Raw genomic sequence first — 14273 nt, 5'->3', positions numbered from 1 at the left:
GCTCCTGTCCCCTCACCCCTCTGGTCCCCATCACTCAGTGGCCTGCTAAGACAAGCTTTAACCCCCCCCCCCTCCTCTCTTTCTCTTTCTCTCTCTCTCTTAACATTCCAACGGCTGGTCACTGGCGAACCGACGCATGTAATGTCACACTTGTGTGCCGTTGGCTGAAGGGGATGGTTTTTCAGCCCCCGCGGCGTGAAGGACAAAGACCTCTATTGTTTGGGTTAGCGATAGAGAGAGAGAGGGAGGGGAGAGAGAGTAAAAAGCGGCAGGTGTGTCGTGTTACACTCAAATACCTCCCCCCCCCCCCCGTTGGAGTTGAGCGATGAAATCACTGTCCCGCAGGCAGCGGGGTGACCAGGACTAGGCCTGTCAGGGGCTCTGTCTGACATGGAGAGGATGGGAGAGTGGTGGAGAGGGCAGGGGGGCACAGGGACTCATCTTGACCCCCTGACCCCAGGTGAGATAGGGGGGGGGGGGGGCTCACCTGTCAGAGAGGTATGCATCATCAGGATAGGTAGGCCTCCACCCCTGCACACACACACACACACACACACACACACACACACACACACACACACACACACTGAGAGACACACACACACACAACTCAGCTCAGAGAGAATGTGTTTGCCAGCAAACAACAGCCATGCTAATCATCAGCAAACGGTTACAGGTCTGCTGGAGGACATCTTAGGACCTCTGAAGAGGAGGAGGAGGAAGAAGGGAGGAGGAAGAAGAAGAAGAAGAAGAAGGAGGGAGCCGGTTTCCCTCATTCATAACCCAACACCCTTATCTATAGAAATTACTTGCACGTTTTAGATGAATTTCCTGCGGACCACAAAAGCGCTTCACGTGAACACAAAGGAGGGATTAACAGCAGGTAGGAGGGGAGAAGATCTGTCCTATCCAGGGCACCGAACAACAAACGTTCTACAACAAAGCTACAACTCTTTTTCTTTTATTTCTTTGTTTTTAGAGACAGTAGAGATTGACAAGAAGGATGGGTGAGAGAGAGGAGGGTGACAAGCAGGATATGTTGATGGCCGGAATACCAACCGGGGACCCTGCGATAACGTGGCATGCGCCATAGCGAGCTACGCCACCCAAGCGCCCCCAGAGGCTACAACTCTTGATCCAGTTGCTACGACAACGGTGAAGAAGAGACCCATCCAAACCGGCCCTGTGGCCAGAATCCTGGCCCCTGTCAGCGGAGGACATCGTTTCCCCTCAGCCACCCGCAAATGATTTTAAATCACAACATAATCAGTCGACTTCAATTGAAATGGCTGGAGGCAGGCTGGCTGTATCTACAGCGTCATGGATGAACAGCACTGTAACGGTGGAGTGATAAGAAAAACGGGTATCTGTCTGGCCGTTCACTCAGCAGGCTAGGCAGGGATGATGGCATTACCAGACAGGGTCAGATCCCTGGAGTCTCTGTCTGTCTCTCTCTCTCCCTCCCTGTCTCTCCCTGTCTCTATCTCTCTCTCTCTCTCTCTCTCAGGCCTGTAATTGACCCTCCGTCTGGAACTCCTCCGCGGAGCCGGACAGAGAGAGGGGAGAGCGGTGGCCAGGCCTGATCTCCAGGTATTTCCACTTCAAAACCCCTATGCCTTAGACCGCACACACACACACACACACACACACACACACACACACACACACACACACACACACACTGGGCGGGCTGAGGGCAGTCATCAGAGCTGCAGGGTCTGGTCCACAGAGTCTAAACAGCCCCTGGTGGGTGTCTAAATGCTGGGCTGGCCCTGGGGGGGTGTCTAAATGCTGGGCTGGCCCTGGGGGGGTGTCTAAACGCTGGGCTGGCCCTGGGGCTCTCTGGAGCTGCTGGATGGGAAGGCCAGACACACACACACAGGGACAGCAGAGAGGGTCGCAATGAGCACCGGAGAACCACACCCACTATAAAACACCAAAGCTATTCCCAAACCGAATAATGCATTCATATCTACAGTTAGTAGAGGGGTTCTAAATAAATCGATTGAGAGTCATAAAGTAAGGTAGTCATAAGTATGTCACGACGAATTGATTGATTTACTGTGTGTGTGCAATGCTCCTGGGTTAACCCTTTCTCAGACCCTTTGCCTGATTCACTTGTTTCACACACACACACACACACACACACACACACACACACACACACACACACCAGCCCCGAGTGAGTCTGCAAGATTAAACACGAATCAGATTCCTTTCCTGCTCATTTAACAGGCATAAAGACCAAGCCCACACTGTTATTACAGGTTAATTGTTGCTCCGCATCCACAGTTCTCTCTAGTGCTTTAGGAGATCACACTGGGTCTGGGGCCACAGCCATAGGGGTTAGAACAGGAGACTCTGATAGCTATCCTGACAGTCTTTTATATTTTAGACATTTAAATGCCTTTATCCAAAGCGACTTAGAACAAATACATTTGTCTATGTAAGTGAATCATCTATACATCAGTCATCATAAGAAAAACAAATCTATCCTATGACCAGGGGCCATTGGCAGTGACAATGCTAGAAGAAGGAAGAATTACTTTTTAAATTGTTATTTTATTTATCAGCGTGTCCGTGAGGGAAATTAGGCTAAAACCTGTATGAGTGGGTGTGTGTGCGTATGTGGGTTTGTTTGGTTAGTGTTAGTACAGCAAGTGAGTGAAACAGCAGCATATCAGCAACAACTTAATATTTAACCTACAGTCTCCACCTAAAATTGTGGAGAAGCGTGTTCATTTAACAAATTAATATTGTGTTTTTTTAAAAGACACTTCTACATGGATTTGTTTTCAGATCACATCAATCTAGATTACGCTAATGGAATCTGAGGTTTGCTTTCAGTTGAGTGCACCTGAAAACACCACTGAATTATTGGGAGGCATATTTCACGGCCATTATTTTTGGCCATTTGAGACCACTTGGAAACATAATTTAATTATGAGGAGGCATATTTCTTCTTCTGGCAGCTTGAGTCTGGGGCATAGCTGAGCACTGGCTTCAAAGGCAGCCTGGCTGCCAGAGCAATGTGCTGTGCTCTGTGCGTGACCCAGACAAGACAGCCTTCTGTAATCTAATAAGAGTTTCTGTAGACACCAAGGACAGATATAGCCTCCCTTCTGCACCAGGAGCTAGGGGGAACACACACTGCTGCCTTGCAATGGGCAAATTCCACACATACAAGGGAGCCTGAGAGAGAGAGAGAGAGAGAGAGAGAGAGAGAGAGAGAGAGAGAGAGAGAGAGAGAGAGAGAGAGAGAGAAAGGGAGAGAAATGGTGTGTGGGGGGGGGCACAGCAAAAAAAAATAAAAAGGGGGGGGGGAATTATGTCTTAGGAATTAATAGGGAGCAGCTAATATCAGTTACTTTCAGTGCCAAGGGGTCACGCCCCGAAATACCACCATATCATGTTTGTGGATGTACAGGAAAACAAATTGCGTCCTATTAATAGACTGTTGACTGACTGCTGTGAATAGAGGTGGACATGAAAGATAAACATCCACTTGAGAGGCCATGTTTCCCATATTGGCCTATTCGTCGATCTAATGCGACATCCTTCATTATAGCTCCAAAGTCAAGTCCTTCTTTTCCCATGGTCTACAAGGTGAGACTGTGATCTTTCACGAGACGTCTCTAATCCATCAGGCCAAGGTCAGAGGTTGTGTGGAGAGACAGAGGACGGCCATCTCTCACCCCTGTATGTCCCGACTCGACAACACCCATCCTGGATGTCCCCCCCTTTGATGTTAGAGGTGAGGGGTCGCGTGTAGACAAGAGGGGAGTGTCACTATGACAATACACCTGGACACTTAGGGTGGAGTTCCTCTTGTTCAAACGACAGCAGAATGAAGGATGACTTGGAGAGAGAGGGAGGACAGGGAGGAGAGGTGTGAGATGCGAGACCCCCCCTGGGCAGTAAGGTCTTAGCTTGTGGTTCCCAAATGTCTATGTTTTGAGGGACCGACCCAATAGCACCAAGGCGGTGTTCCTACGCTCGTAGAAAAAAGGGTTCTAAACGGGCTTATTTTGAGGAGAAAAACGCTTAGAAAAATCCTTTCGACTTCCATGGAGAACCCTCTGTGGGAAGGGTTCAACATGGAACCCAAAAGGGTTCAAAGCAGTGTCTAGTCCAGCCATGGATCTGTGAAATGACCTACCAGAGGGTCCTGACCCAGGGAAATACTGCTCTCTACCTCCCCTCCCTACCTCCCACCCTCCCTCCCCTATCTGCAGCAGCTGGCAGTGGGTTGTCAGGGGCAAACAGCGGTACTGAGTGACAGGAGGACTAGGATACAGTGGCACAGCTGGGCAGCAGGCTTAGCCTCCTGTTTCCCACACAACCGCCCTCTCTCTCTCTCTCTCTCTGTCTCTCTCTGTGTGTCTCTCTCTTTCTCTCTCTCTGTCTGTGTCTCTCTCTCTCTCTCTCTGTCTGTGTGTGTCTCTCTCTCTCTCTCTCTCTCTCTCTCTCTGTCTCTCTCTGTCTCTGTGTGTCTCTCTCTTTCTCTCTCTCTCTGTCTGTGTCTCTCTCTCTCTCTCTCTGTCTCTCTCTCTGTCTGTGTGTGTCTCTCTCTCTCTCTCTGTCTCTGTGTGTCTCTCTCTTTCTCTCTCTCTGTCTGTGTGTCTCTCTCTCTCTCTCTCTCTCTGTCTCTGTGTGTCTCTCTCTTTCTCTCTCTCTCTGTCTGTGTGTGTCTCTCTCTCTTTCTCTCTCTCTGTCTGTGTGTGTCTCTCTCTCTCTCTTCCCCTCTTCCTCTCCTCTCTCCTGATGAGACTTAACAGACTCCCACACACAACTGTCCCTCACATCACACTGGGAAAGGTACACTGACACACACACACACACACACACACACACACACACACGAGTTCTATTTAAACCTTATAATTGCACCTTATAATTGCAGTGTTCGAGTTGCTGTTGTGTGCTGTTGTAGTTGCTGTAACTGTTGTGTGCTCTTTCTGCATTGCAAATACAGCATTATTACACGTCTTTCCCTTGGTATTTTCCTTAAGCAATTATTTGCCTTTCGATCGTTTATGTACAAATGCTCTTTGTGTCACAGTCAATACACACAATATATACTTAGTTAAAAGAAAGGTCATGTGTATAAACCTCTTAGATTCCAACAGAAATCAGATTATATGTGTGAGCTGAAACTTTAAACCCCCCTCTGCATGCTATGAAGATTTATTTTATGTAAACTTCAAAGAGGTAGAGAGAAGAGAGAGAAAGAAGAGAGAGAGAGAGAGAGAGAGAGAGAGAGAGAGAGAGAGAGAGAGAGAGAGAGAGAGTGAGTACGGGACAGAAATGTTAAAAAGCTGAACTATGCGACTCCTACAGCGGTTTCAGGGCCAAACCAGTCGTATAGGAGACGCACTGCGAAGCCCTGTAGGGGTAAAGGCGGGGTGTGTGCGTGTAGCGGCACGCTGCTCTGCAAGCCTCACTCGCTCCCCTCCTCTCACTGAGAACAAGCGGAAAAGAGTCCAAGTGGAAATTATTTAGCAGCAATCACTTCTAATCGTTACGGTGTTACTCACCCAGCCGGCCGACAGGGGTGAAAATGCAACACTATCTGTCTTCTCTGGAGAGCCCCGAGGCCATACAGACAGGTGATCACACACACTATTGAGCAACATGGGTTCCAAAAGGGTATAAGCGTTTTGGGTTCCATGGAGAACACTTTTGGGGGTCCACGTAGAACCCTTTTGAGGTTCCATATAGAACGTTTTGAGGTGCCATGCACAACCTTTTGCGGTTCTGTTTAGAACCCTCTGTGGAAAGGGGCTCCACCTGGAACCCAAAATGGTTATCAAAGGGTTCTAGGTGGCTTCTAGAAGAGAGAGAAAACGAATCTGAGTGTGTAACCCTATTAAGCCGTTTCTATTGGTCCTAAGGTAGTTGGGGCTGGGGGAAATAGTCAATGCTCTTAGTCTGATAAGAATAGGACTCACAGAATAGTTCTCTACTAGGCTACATTCTGGAGGGGCAAAGCTTGTTGAAAGTGGACCATGCACAGATAAGAGAGATTGTATTACAGTGAGAACACACAGCCCCTACCACTCCTCTTTGGTTCGAGTCGGCAGTGTGTTTCCTAAGGAGGACACAATCTGTGTTGTGACTAGAATGTTAACCTGCGTTATCTGGGGGGTTCTTGTGTTTCAGGAGGGCTAGATAAACATGTTCAGTTCTTCTGTGAGAGGAGACAAAAAACACCTGCTCTAAATTCCTACCATCAAGATAACTGTTCCTTAATGCATTGGGAGTTTGAGAGCTTTGCATCGCTGAATAGACAGGCAAAGAGATCTAATTCAATGAATGCGTATCTTCGCGCGCATCAACAAAACCCTCAATTTGCTCTAGGACAAGGATCTCATTCATTCTTATGGGGCCAACGTGGTGGAGGTGGTCAGATAACGATAGATAATGTTGTTGCTAATCTTCCAGAAAGGGCTGAGAGGGTTGTGTTGTGAGAGAGGGTTGTGTTTCATTAGTAAATGGAGCCTGGCTGGTAAGGTCCTGCTCACAACCCCATCTTATGTTCCCCCCAGAGGGCTCTTCCTCTCCCAAGAGCCTGGGGTTGAAAGGTCAGAGGACCAGTGTTAATGGTTACCTAACATTTGACATGAGGGTGTGCCTCGGTAGAGGGGGGTCGAGGGGGGTTTGTGTGTGTGTGTGTGTGTGTGTGTGTGTGTGTGTGTGTGTGTGTGTAAGGGGGGAGGGGGGCAAAGGCCCCTGATGGAGGGCAAGGGCCCCTAAAAGGGCAGCCTGGGGTCATCGTTGTCAAGGATACCACAAGAGTCCCAATTGTTATTGGTGAATCTGAATGCCAGGCCCATGAATGCAGGACATGGGGGCTAGCTGTCCCCTTCAGACGGTCTAAACCTTGACCACAAGATACAAGTATCGACACTCAGGAAAGGCCGGACTGTCTTTGTTCAACAGAAAAAAAGGCACAAGTCGTTTGGCACACTAATTATGAGAGACATCGAGAGGGGCAGCAGAGGCTTGCCTTGGAGAGATTGTTGTTGCTTACTAGAAGGAAAAGAGGAGTGAAAGGAGAAAGAATGACAGCTTGATTAATAGAGAGAGAGAGAGGGAGAGGGAGGGAGAGAGTGGAAGAGAGAGAGAGAGAGAGAGAGAGAGAGAGAGAGAGGAGAGACTGCAGTTCCTGAGTATAGGATGTGGTTTATAGTATCAGCCTCACTGAGAGAAAGGAATAGTTGTCAATGTCTGACTCCACTTGGCGGTATTCTGTCAGGGTGAGGTATGGTCCCCCCTGTCACACTGTCAACCACACCTGTATCACGCTTCTAAATGACTGTTGATGCTTCCTCTACTGTGCCACTTTGGGTGTGAGCAATGACTGTTTGCATTTGTGTAATCTTTAACTTTCAAGAACAAAGTCTGCTGCTGTACAAGAGGACATCTTTCACGGAAATTCTTTCTGGATGACGTACCAAAACCAGCACCAAGGCAAATATGGTAAATGGACTGCACTTATATAGCGCCTTATTCCAAAGCGCTTTACAATTCCAAAGCTGCAACGTTTGCAGGAAAAGCGCTATACAAATAAAAGTTATTATTATTATTATTATTATTATTATTATTACAATGACCTCTCATTCACCCATTCACACACATTCACAGCAAGCTACCATGCAAGGCGCCGGCCCGCTCATTGGGAGCAATTTGGGGTTCAGTTTCTTGCCCAAGGGCACCTCAACACGTGGCCAGCCGGGGATCGAACCGCAGACCCGCGTGATCATTAGAAGCTGGCTTTACCTCCTGAGCCACAGCTGCTCCATTAATACATCCATCCAACCGAACACTTATTACCCAAAACCAAACAACAAGGCTACACAACAACAGTCAGCAATATTAACTCTCCTATTTTGACTGCTGCATAAATCACACTGCACAAAATGCTGACTTCCAGAAAGCCTGGGGAAGTACTAAGTGAATGCATGAGAAACCCATTGCAGCAAGCAACATGCTTGACAACCTTATAATGTCTGCTAACCTGGGTTAAAAAAAAAAGAGAGCCAGCATAAGCAATTCAACTTCAGAGTCAGTTGTGCGTGAATTAGGAGTCTGACCCACGCTTAGCACTGATGTACTTGTGTGTGGAGTGTGAACTGCAATTCTGCAGGAACAAAAACCGTTGGGCTACAAGGGGTGACCACCCTATAATAGCAGCTTTTATGAACTCCTCCACCACCAACACAATACATTTATCACACGAAGAGGGGAAAAAGCCGCAGAACCGGATCCTGCTACACCCTGCAGCAAACACTCACTCAGCACACGAGAGCACTTCATCGAGGGCTCGCCCGCAGCCTCTCTTCAATGGAAAACACATTTAAGTACACTTACACTGTCACCTACTCTGTGTCAGACTAGGGTGATATCAGGCCATAAATTATGTGTATTGAGATATCTCGGTGACATCTCATACATTCCACACCTATTTGACTTATTTGCATTCGGTGAACTATATTATATTGAAATACTATTTCATGTCACTGACAAGATGCCAAGAGAATACATTAGCCTACACTCTACACAAACGTGGCATTTTATCGGGAACAAATGCAAAGTAGGCCTATTATGTTATTCGCTGACAAGGCGAACAGAGCAGTATGCATTTTCGAAACAACAGCGTTTTCCTAGAGGCAGGGCTGGACTGGGACAAAAATTAGGCCCTGCCATGTGGCTCAGACCGGCCCAACACAATCGGTCCGACACCGCCGATCAACATGCTGGCAGTCTGTTGAATATACCATTTGTAAAAAAAAAAAAAACTATAGAGCGGAGTAAGTGACATGGACAGCAAGTATACCAATGCAAACGTGTGAACCAGTGTACTCACTCACTGTTGACGTACTCCACGGTGATGAGACATGGCTGCTGTATCTGTAGTAGGCCTAGCCCCCACAGTCGATCCAGAGAACATATCTGTCAGTTTCTGACATTTTGAGGCATCTTCTGCTAGCTTCTTACTTTTTTTCTCCCTAATTTTCTGGGCACCCCCTTTCACTATCTTATCTACGAACATGACACTGCACTTGGGTTGTCGGCCGAGGGATCAGAGTGGGGGAGGGGGCCGATGGACAGCAGGGCCTAAGCATGTGTTAGTATAAACGGGGGCCGCCGCTTGATTCAGCGCTAGTTGATGCGCTATTTTGGGCCGCGCTAGTTTGGGGTCGGCCGCACTATTTTTTTTTTGTTATTTTTTTTTTGTGGGGGGGGGGGGGGGGGGGGGGCGGCCCGACCGGCCCAAAACTAGCGCGGCCCACCTGGGCAGGTAGATTGTATGGCCAGTCCAGCGGTGCCTAGAGGTGAATAAGAGAGCAGGCCTGAGACCTGTGGTTGATCTTACCTGAGACAGACACGGTCATGGGAGCCTCCAGGGGTCTGTTGTTGTCCAGGTCCCTGCTCAGTTTGAGCTCCCCAGTGTCCTGATTCAGAACCAGCAGATTCAGCTCGTTCCCAGACTCAAAGCTGTAATGCAGCTTATCCGACACGTCAGGGTCATGCGCTGGGACCTTTCCTATTATCCCGGACGGAAAACTGTTGGACTTGTTCGTCACGTAGTTGTTGAAGATAATCTCAAAGTCCTGCAGGAACGGGTCGTTATCGTTCACGTCCACCAGCCGGATGTGGACCGTGGCCCGGCTCACCAGAGGGGCCGACGTGGCCTGCACCACGATCACATACTCGGTTCTGTCCTCGTAGTCGAGATCGGTGAGGGCGGTCAGGTCCCCGTTGAAAATATCCAGCTGGAACACTTCCGGAATGTTCCCCTCCACTATCTGGTACATTATCTGAGCGTTGGTCCCCTCGTCTGGGTCAGTGGCGCTGATCCGAGCCACGATGGAACCCACGGGGCTGTTCTCCTCCACGTAGATAAACAGCTCGTCCTTCTCGAACACAGGCGCGTTGTCGTTTATGTCCAGCACTGACACCTGGATATCCACCGCTGCTTTCAGAGGGGGGATCCCCTTGTCCACAGCGAAGGCCTTCAGGTTGTACACAGGCACGTTCTCTCTGTCCAGCTTCCGGGCCGTTCTGATGATACCAGAGTAGGGCTCTATGAAGAAGTCCCCCTCCCCATCATCCCCTCCCTGGAAGGTGTAGCTCAGCCTGCCGTTGGACCCAGAGTCCCGGTCCGAGGCGGATATCTGCAGCACACTGGTGTACACTGGTGCGTCCTCAAATACAGTCCCCTGGTACATGTCCCTGAGGAACTGAGGCGTGTTATCGTTGGCGTCCAGTATGATGATCTCCACGTAGGTGGTGTCGGACTTCTGGGGGATGCCGTTGTCCCTAGCGATGATGGCTAGCGTATACGACGCCTGGTCTTCATAATCGATCTCCATCTGGGTGGTGATGGCGCCCGAGTCCGGGTCGATCTTAAACTGGGGGACGTTGTCTTCCATGACGTACGTGATGCGGGCGTTCTCGCCCGTGTCCTCGTCCGTGGCGCTGATCACCACCACGGTGGACCCCACGGGCCGGTCCTCGCTGATCATCACCTGGTAGTTGGCGCTCTGGAACACGGGCCTGTGCGTGTTGGCGTCGGTGACGTTGATGAACACCTGCGCCGTGTCGTAGCGCGTGCCGTCGGAGGCGGTGACCGTGAGGACGTACTGGCGCTCCTGCTTGTAGTCCAGAGGCAGCGCCAGGGTGATGAGCCCGCCGCCGCTCTGGCTGGTGATGGCGAAGCGGTTCCTGGTGTTGCCGCTGGCGATCTGATAGGTCACCACGCTGTTCACGTCCCGGTCCACCGCCGTCATCGTCAGCACGCTGGTCCCCACCACCGCGTCCTCGTTGATCTTCAGAGAGTACACCTTCTCTGTGAACGCGGGGATGTTGTCGTTCACGTCCAGCACCGTGATGCTCACGCTGGCCGACGACGACATCACCGTGTCGCCGTGGTCCCTCGCTTCGATGCCGAAGGTGTAGAACTCGGTGGTCTCCCTGTCCAGCTCCACGCTCACGGTTATCCACCCCGTGCTGTTGTTGATGGTGAAAGGGAAGCCGGGGGAGGTGTCGGTGAGCCTGTACTCCAGACGGGCGTTGTCCCCGGAGTCGGCGTCGATGGCCTGGATGTGGATCACCGAGTAGCCGATGGCCACGTTCTCCAGCACGGTGGCCTGGAACGGCGTGCTGACAAACATGGGCGCGTTGTCGTTGACGTCCACCACTTGGATCACCACCATGCCCGTCCCGTTGATCAGTGGCGGCCTGCCACCATCCTGAGCCTTAATCCGCAAGTTATACTCCCTGATCATCTCATAATCTAGGGGATTAATGACATCGATGACTCCGGTGGGAGAGTGGATGTAAAACTGTCCCTTCACGTTGCCGCTGATGATGCTGTAGTGGACCTTGGCATTGTTCCCTTCGTCCTTGTCTGAGGCCTCCACCTGAGTCACTTTGGTGTTGACTGCCACGTTCTCAGGGATTTGGACCACATACCTCTTCTCACTGAACTGTGGATAGTTGTCATTCTCATCCTCCACTGTGATGTTTACAGTGGCCGTGGCACTGCGTGGGCCCGGGTCTTTTCCCTGGTCGTTAGCCTCCACTATCAGTTGATACTGCGACTTGGTCTCTCTGTCAGGCCGCTCTTTGATTCTTACCAGTCCGTTACGAGGGTCGATTTCAAAGCCTGAGTTAACCCCATCACCATTCACAATCTTGTAAATCATATTGGCATTGGACGGCGCATCCCCGTCGGTAGCCCTGATTGTCATCACTTCAAAGCCCACCTCTACGTTCTCCCGTATAGTGACCCTATATTCCGTTTGCTCAAATATCGGTCCGTGGTCATTTGTGTCGCTGACGGTGACGGTGAGGTATGATGTGGCCGAGCGCCGCGGGGAGCCGTTGTCTGTTACCGTTACTTTGAAGACGTGGGTGTCTTTAACCTCTCTGTCTAAAGGCTGGACAGTTGTGATGCTCCCTGTCTGGGGGTTTATAACGAAAAAGTCGTTGGATCTGCTGTAAAAGAGAGCCTCCATCCCGTACTCAATTCTACCAGCCTCTCCATCATCCGGATCAGTCGCCTTCAGGGTGATAACGCGTGTTCCCGCTGGTTCATTCTCGGGGATGGACACCTGATAGTTGGGCAGCTGAAACTTTGGAGGTGTGTTCACTTGTCTTCTTTTTCGATGGCTCCATCTACTAGGCAAATCCTGGACGATGTCTGATAACGACTCGTGTCGCTCCACTGTCAGGAGTCGCACATTGACGCGCACGGAGACGCGGCCACTTTGAGAGGACAGTGCACAGCGCACATCCACCTCCCTCTCTCCTCCGCGGCCGAAACAGTAGTCAGTGTCAAGCAACACATTCCCATGGTCCAAAACGGCGCTCAAGTCTTTTGCAATACATGACGAGAGAGAATAGGTCATGTTCCGCGTAAAAGCGGGCAAAAGTGCTGTTACATTCATAAGCAAGTAACCTGCGGATAAGCAGGAAGTTGCTTCCACTTTGGAACGGTGTTTTATGTGAATGTCGGGCTTACCTATGGTGTTCTTTCTCTTGTATTTGATGAAACAATCCTGTCCGTGTACAAATACATTGAAATGTGTCACAACAAAGTTTTCAGGTTTCAGAGACCCTATCCTGAAATAGACTGGCACGGGGTTCCTCAATAAGCGCGCACAATCCACTTTTCTGGAGAGTCGGATCACTCCCTCTTGCCATTCTACTCGCAAAAAGTTCTGAATGTATTCCGGAGTTAAAGTCCTGTCAATTTTGTAAGTCCAACCGGGTCCAAGAGACAAGTTTGCCAAAACGGTCCCAGGTTGTAATGTGTCCGAAAGGTGAAGCTCGAAACATCCCACCAGCGGCACATTGAATAAAACAGCGACCCAAATCCAACACATCGGCAATTCCATGGTTTAAAACTCCCGTGTCCCATTCAACTTCATCCAAACACCTCCAGAAAAACATTAACTCTCCCTCTCCCCACACGGCGTTTTTCTTTTATCCTTCATGGTGAAGTTGTATTATGGAAAAAGGCACTTTGAATCCATAGTCTCCACGGAGCGCAGTCGCATTATTCCACGGCAAGTTTTAAATGACTACAAAATGGCTCCGCGGCTCTGCTCCTCGGAGACTGATTACCATAACCCTGCTGCGCTCACCCCACGGGGACACTCTCACAGGGGGCTTTCTTATTATGGAGATTCGGAAGTGTCCGTAGCTGGTGACGATTACGCCTTCACGGCATTGCAATAACAATACAGTGATAGCTTGTTAACACACATTGTATGTTTGTGTGCCATCCCGAGTTGTATAATAACAAAAGGTTGGTATCATTGAAACTTTTCCTGATGTCCTGTCTTCAAAGTTGTGTATTATTGGGGGGGGGGGGGGGGGAAGCTAGCGTGCTCAGAGGTCTGGACTTTGCTTTAGTTGTGATACAGGTTTAAAACATAAGAGCATACATAGGCTACTCATGCATACATTATTGAATAAGCATAGGCTACCTATCAGCGGTTAGTTGATCTATTGGTGTGCGGGATTACATGTCATCATTTGCAACATCTTCCAATATAGTAGTATCCATCAAAAACAACAAACAAACCACCTCATTGGGTACCTCATTTATTTCCTTGGTCAATTCTTTATTATACGATAGTATAAATAATACACTGTAAAAGACGACCCAGCATGAACATAGCCTTTTGGAAGTAGTGGGCACACAGCTCCTCCATCTGGTATCACATAGGCCATCGTCTTGCCCGAATGCGTCTTGCACTTTCCACTTAATCTATTCTATTGTATATTGGTGACAATGCGAGTAGCCTATAGGCGAGTTGTTGAAAAACATTAATGTATATTGCACCTGCATTCTGCCTCTCCGTGTATTTACATGGCCAGTTCTCGTTTGCCTTGTTTTTATTCATGAAATCTAATACAGAATTATGCGGAAAGTAGACGTAGGTCTCAACTGAAGTTGATTAGCGAGTAAACAGGTGTATTCCATTCGATAGGCTTTCACAAGTATTGCTTTAGCAAATGAAGAGTTGTTTTCCCTATCAGGAATAATAGCGCACGGTTCAGGTGTGATTATAACTTGTGGGAGCACGCCCCCTTGTGGGGAATAATACGTTGAAACAGTATGAGGTAGAAAGGTTGAGCGTAATTTGGGCCCTGATTAAAGCTAACACCATGGGACCATTTTATGGTAAGAATAAAATAAAATACAATACAATAAATACAAAATAACAGTGTTTATGAAATAGTCTGTTATTAAA

At 49.1% G+C, this 14273-nt stretch overlaps 1 protein-coding gene across 1 annotated transcript in view; it reads right to left on the bottom strand.

Annotated features, from left to right (window-relative positions):
- Window positions 1-12908, bottom strand: part of celsr1a (cadherin EGF LAG seven-pass G-type receptor 1a) — a gene marked incomplete at both ends in the record, with an annotated part of 109981 nt that extends 97073 nt beyond the window's left edge. Inside the window, 1 exon segment of the mRNA XM_080537529.1 lies at window positions 9380-12908. Within this exon segment, the coding sequence (XP_080393655.1) occupies window positions 9380-12908 (3529 nt within the window).
- Window positions 12909-14273: the final 1365 nt, after the last annotated feature.

This window comes from Nansenia antarctica (assembly GCF_963989245.1).
Source record: "Nansenia antarctica genome assembly, chromosome: 8".
NCBI lineage: Eukaryota > Metazoa > Chordata > Actinopteri > Argentiniformes > Microstomatidae > Nansenia > Nansenia antarctica.
The sequence above is the reverse complement of the archived record's forward strand: the minus strand, read 5'-3'. Positions and strand labels throughout refer to the sequence as shown.